The following is a 4,697-nucleotide window of genomic DNA, read 5'->3' as shown; positions in this document are numbered from 1 at the left end:
GTAGTGTGTGGGCCCATGGGGCACCTGTCACCTGCGCAACCGAACGAGGCTTGTGATTAGTCAGTAGATTGGAGAGACCTCTTCCTCAATGCTTACATTGCTGGTTTTGCACGTGGGCGCTCATGCGAACGCTCGATTGGGCGCCCATTAAGCACCCCCTCGACCGCTCGCTCTCTTGATTGCTAGACCACGCTCATTTGATCGTTAGATCGGCTTGGGCTCGCTTGATTCCCAGACCAATCTGTAGAGATTTCAAATATTTGTCTTTTTAGAGATTTCAAATGGACTATCACATACAAATGTATATGGACATATTTTAGAGTGTAGATTCACTAATTTTGCTCCGTATTAGGAACGGAGGGAGTAGATGAAAACCAGAAGAAAAAACCATATAAAGAGAATAAAGAGAAAGACGAAGATGAAGAAAACCAAACAAACGCAGGCGGAATCTTCTAGAATGTTCACAGAACCAGATCCGAGTTCTACTGTACGCTTGGCTCAGATGGGCCGGCTCACTGTGTCGCTGGGGCTTGCTCTTCCTACGAAATGCACACTATGTGGCGCGTAGACTAGAAGCCTTTTTCCTGATTTAATCCCGCTCCCACAAATATCGATTCGATCCAGCTCGAGTCTGATGTCTCTTCTCTGTTCTCGCGCGGCGACAGAGCGCATCTGTAAGCTTATCTCCAAACCTATCTATCACGTAAAAACTGCACAGCCATTCGCTTCACCATTTCCCACCACGCCTCATCCGCCATGGCCGCCTCCTTCCTCCGCCCTCTCCTCCCTCCCAAACCTTTCCTCTCCACTCCCAAACCACAAGTCCCTATCGCCCCCATCACCGCCGTACGCTGCACCGCGGCGCCCAAACCGACCACCTCCACCCCCAAGCCTGCCCAGCAAGAAGGCAACCAGGAGCAAGAACCCACTCCCGACGAGGCCGACGCCAACCCCCACCGCATCCCCGACGACGAGACCCCGCCGTCGGCGACTGCGACCACCTCCTTCTCGGTGGTCCGGCGCGTGCCGTCGGCCATCTCGACGGACGGCCGCCTCCGTCGGACGGCGCTGACGCAGGAGGAGCCGCCCAACTACGAGATCGGGTGGAAGCGCACCAAGAATCTCCCCCTGGAGAAGCCCAAGGGGTGGGCCATCGCCGACTTTCTGGAGAAGCTGGAGGGGCTGATGGAGCGCGGGCGGTACGGGTCGGGCGCGCTGCTGGGCACGGTGGCGGGCGTGGTGACGGAGCGCGCCCGGGAGGAGGCGGAGATCCTGATGGCCGAGGGCGGCGTGGACGAGCGCGTGGCGACGGAGCTCTTCCGCGTGCTGCGGCTGGTGGAGATGGACGTGGAGATGGTCAAAGCCGCCGTCAAGGAGGAGACCGTCAAGGAGCGCGTCGAGACGGCGCGCGCGCGGTGCCGCCAGGCCATCCTCGTCGCGCTCTCGCTGTGACCGTGGCTGCACGCACGCTTAGGGACGGGTGTAATCACGTCTAAGTATACTGCTAGCACTTAATGCTGTGCATAGAAATTTTGTTATCGAGTGGTGCAATGAGGTCAGTCTACTCAAGCTGCAGCAAATCTGAATGTTCTGCACCGGTCAACTGTACGCCGGTTGTGTGTCATTCTGCAAGAAGGCAGACAACATGGCCGCAGACTCGAGCAGTCTATGGTAGTGTCATGGCCTGGTCGGGTCCACGATCCCTCTGCAGATGACGAGACGTGGCAGGTGGCACCATCTTTTCTGAGGGTTGTAAACGAATCAGGTACAATTCAGGCTAACTGTACTTTGCATTTGATGCTAAATAAACTAGCTCTGTTTTATTGCTACTCCCTCTAGGTGCACCATGAACAAGGTGGAGGAAAAAAAGATAACTTAGGGCCTGCTTGGATCCAAGGGACTATTTTTAGTCTGACTAAAAATAGTCTTTTTTAGAGGCTAAAGTTCCAAGCACCCCTGACTAAAGAGAGGCTAGAACTAGTCTTGAGGCTAAAACTTTTTAGTCACATGAAACCTACTAAAATATGTATTAGCCCTCTCTTTCCTCATTTAATTCCTCTCCTTTAGCACATGCGAGTTCTGGATTGGATGATTTGGAGGATAATAAATGCTCAATAACTTCATTTTAGTCTCTTTAGTATTTGGATCCAAGCATGGGTGAGGCTAGCAAGTTTTAGTCCCACTACTTTTAGTCATGGGACTAAAACGTATTCAAGCACCCTCTTAATGTTCATTTGCTAATTAATGATATTGCATGCAATAAATTGACAATTACATGTTGTGTTTGATAGTCTCAAGTCATTGAAAGCATACATGCCCCATATCTCTTATTGGTTGGCTCCTTTATTTATGTCAAGAAATAAGAAACGAGATAAGAGTTAATGCACCGCGCCTAAGTGTTTTAGGAATTATTTAGCTTTCGTACGATGACTTATATACCTAGACGGAGGGGAGTAGGAAAAAGCGTCGGCTGCTTCTAAACATTTCTTAACCTTTTTCTTAGACAAACTCGCAAAACTTCATTAAATCATCACACTGTTTACAGGAATGAAAAGAAGATCACCCAACTCTCCAAACCATCTACAGTACGCGGATGACACCCTTATTTTCATTAAAAACTTCGGACGTGAGATTCTGAATCTCAAGTTCCTCTTAATGTGCTTTGAGGAGATGTCAGACCTAAAGATTAACTTCGAAAGAGCGAGGCCATCGTCACATGAGGGGATCTTGAATCGCAACTTAGGGCGGCTCATATAATGAATTGTGAGCTCGGGTCTATACCAATAAAATATTTAGGTATGCCCATCTCTGCGAGGGCTATATATATGGAGAAGTTCCAGCCAATGGTCGATAAAATGGCCGCGCGTGTGGAGCCTTGGCAGGGCAAGCTCTTGGCGTCGGGAGGCCGGCTTGTCCTTATCAACGGTTGCCTTACGAACATCCCTATGTTCGTCATGGGGTTTTATCTCCTTCGGGATGGATACATGATAAACTGAATAAAGTTTGCTCCCGGTTCTTTTGCGCTAAAGAAAACGGGAGGCAAAAATACCACATGGTGAGTTGGGACAACATTTGTCAGCCAAAGGAGGTTGCGGGCTTGGGTGTTATTAACACCAAAGTAATGAATTGGTGCCTCATGACGAAGTGGGCGTGGAAAGTCCTAACGGGACAAGGAGGCATATGGTTGGATATCTTTACCCGGAAATACGTAGTCCAGGACAGGGTGGATTTTAGGAGAAGCGCAAAACTCTCTCAGTTTGCGAGGGATGTAAGGAAGGTACAACCACTTCTCCGCCTAAGAACCCAATTCGTGGTTCATAACGGTCGTGCAACATGTTTTTGGCTGGATAAGTGGTGTAATAATGATCGATTCTGCGATATGTTCCCGACCTTGTTTGCCATCGCGATGAACCGGGAGGCGAAAGTGGCGGAAATATGGCAACATGGTCAATGGGTGCCCCAATTCCGTCGATCCTTGGGGGCCGCTGAAATTAACGAGCGGGAACAATTGAGAAAGAAATTAAGAGGGCAGCAAATTACTCTTGGTCGCGACGAAGTTATATGGCGTCTTGAACCTTTGTGGTGCTTCTCGACTGGACCTTTATATAGAGAAATTTTCAAATCCACAACCCCTTGTGACCTATCAGGAATATGGAAGGCAAGACTCCCAGCCAAAATCAAAATTTTCTTGTGGCAAGTGGCGCGAGATATAAAGAAGGGGCCCGGGCGATGGCAAATGTATATGCTGCGGTGAACCCGAAGACCATGACCATATCCTTTTTAGATGTATATAATGGCTCGATTCGTGTGGAGTGGGGTGAGGTCGGTGACAAGGTCCTCGTGGAATCCGAGCGGGTTCTCAGAATTCTATCGGTTAGCGGCCACATCTGGGGGAGATAGACAGATGACATGGCTAGGCTTCAGGGCCATTGCTTGGGCTCTCTAGACCACAAGAAGTAAAGCTCTAATAGAGGGACAATTCATCAAGCATCCAGCTGATCTTTTGTACAAAATTATGTCTTTTATGCAGCTCTGGAAGCTACTGGCAAAAACAAAGGACATAGGGCGCGTTTAGGAGCTCGTAGCAAAGGTACGGGCAAGGTGCACTGAGCTGCGCCGAACATCATGAGAGACATCTCCGGCTGATCTTCGCCGCCGCTTGCTACCTCGACAGCCCATGATCTTCATGTAGTTAGATCGCCAGCGCTGCGCCGTTGTGTCCCAGCCTACGGGCTTGTATCTCTCCTTTATTTGCTTTCTTCGCCCCTTGGATGGTTAGACTTATGGATTTGTAAGGGCCTCAGTTTAAGGCCGGACAAGCGCCTCTTTTCTAAAAACTCTCCAAAGCAAGCATAACTATCAGCCCCTAAATTAAAGCATGATTCGTAATGTTGTCAGCCTCGACATTCAAGCTCATATATTCATAAATGATATTACAGAGGGAAAGAGAGTTGATCCATCAACAATTTCTCTGATAATCGCCCCATAGTCTGTTGCACTTCCTCGTTTGATGCCGTCCAGCACAATATTGCAATCGGAGGCCACAAGAATTCTATGAACATAAAGATCCTCGGCCTGCGCTAGTGCTTCTCTCACTATCATTGCCTCTAAAATTGTTGGATCTGTAATACCTCTAAATACACAGCAAAGGCGCCCGAAAAGCGCCGAAAAGGTCTCTGCACACGGCTCCCACTGCA

General features: G+C 49.2%; 1 protein-coding gene across 2 annotated transcripts; it reads left to right on the top strand.

Annotated features, from left to right (window-relative positions):
* Window positions 1-602: 602 nt before the first annotated feature.
* Window positions 603-4,231, top strand: LOC123070585 (uncharacterized). 2 transcript variants are annotated; one of them, XR_006433836.1, is made up of 2 exons: window positions 603-1,765; window positions 4,031-4,231. XR_006433836.1 is itself a non-coding variant. In XM_044493848.1 (1 exon), the coding sequence occupies exon 1, from the start codon at window positions 757-759 to the stop codon at window positions 1,450-1,452; it is 696 nt and encodes a 231-aa protein (XP_044349783.1). In that variant the 5' UTR covers window positions 603-756; the 3' UTR covers window positions 1,453-2,276. The 2 variants fall into 2 exon arrangements, 1 of the variants encoding a protein (XP_044349783.1); XM_044493848.1 differs by lacking the exon at window positions 4,031-4,231 and having other exon boundaries at window positions 603-2,276.
* Window positions 4,232-4,697: the final 466 nt, after the last annotated feature.

Source organism: Triticum aestivum, chromosome 3B (assembly GCF_018294505.1).
Source record: "Triticum aestivum cultivar Chinese Spring chromosome 3B, IWGSC CS RefSeq v2.1, whole genome shotgun sequence".
Classification (NCBI taxonomy): Eukaryota; Viridiplantae; Streptophyta; class Magnoliopsida; order Poales; family Poaceae; genus Triticum; species Triticum aestivum.
Note: the sequence above shows the minus strand (reverse complement) of the source record. Positions and strands in the feature narration are given on the sequence as shown.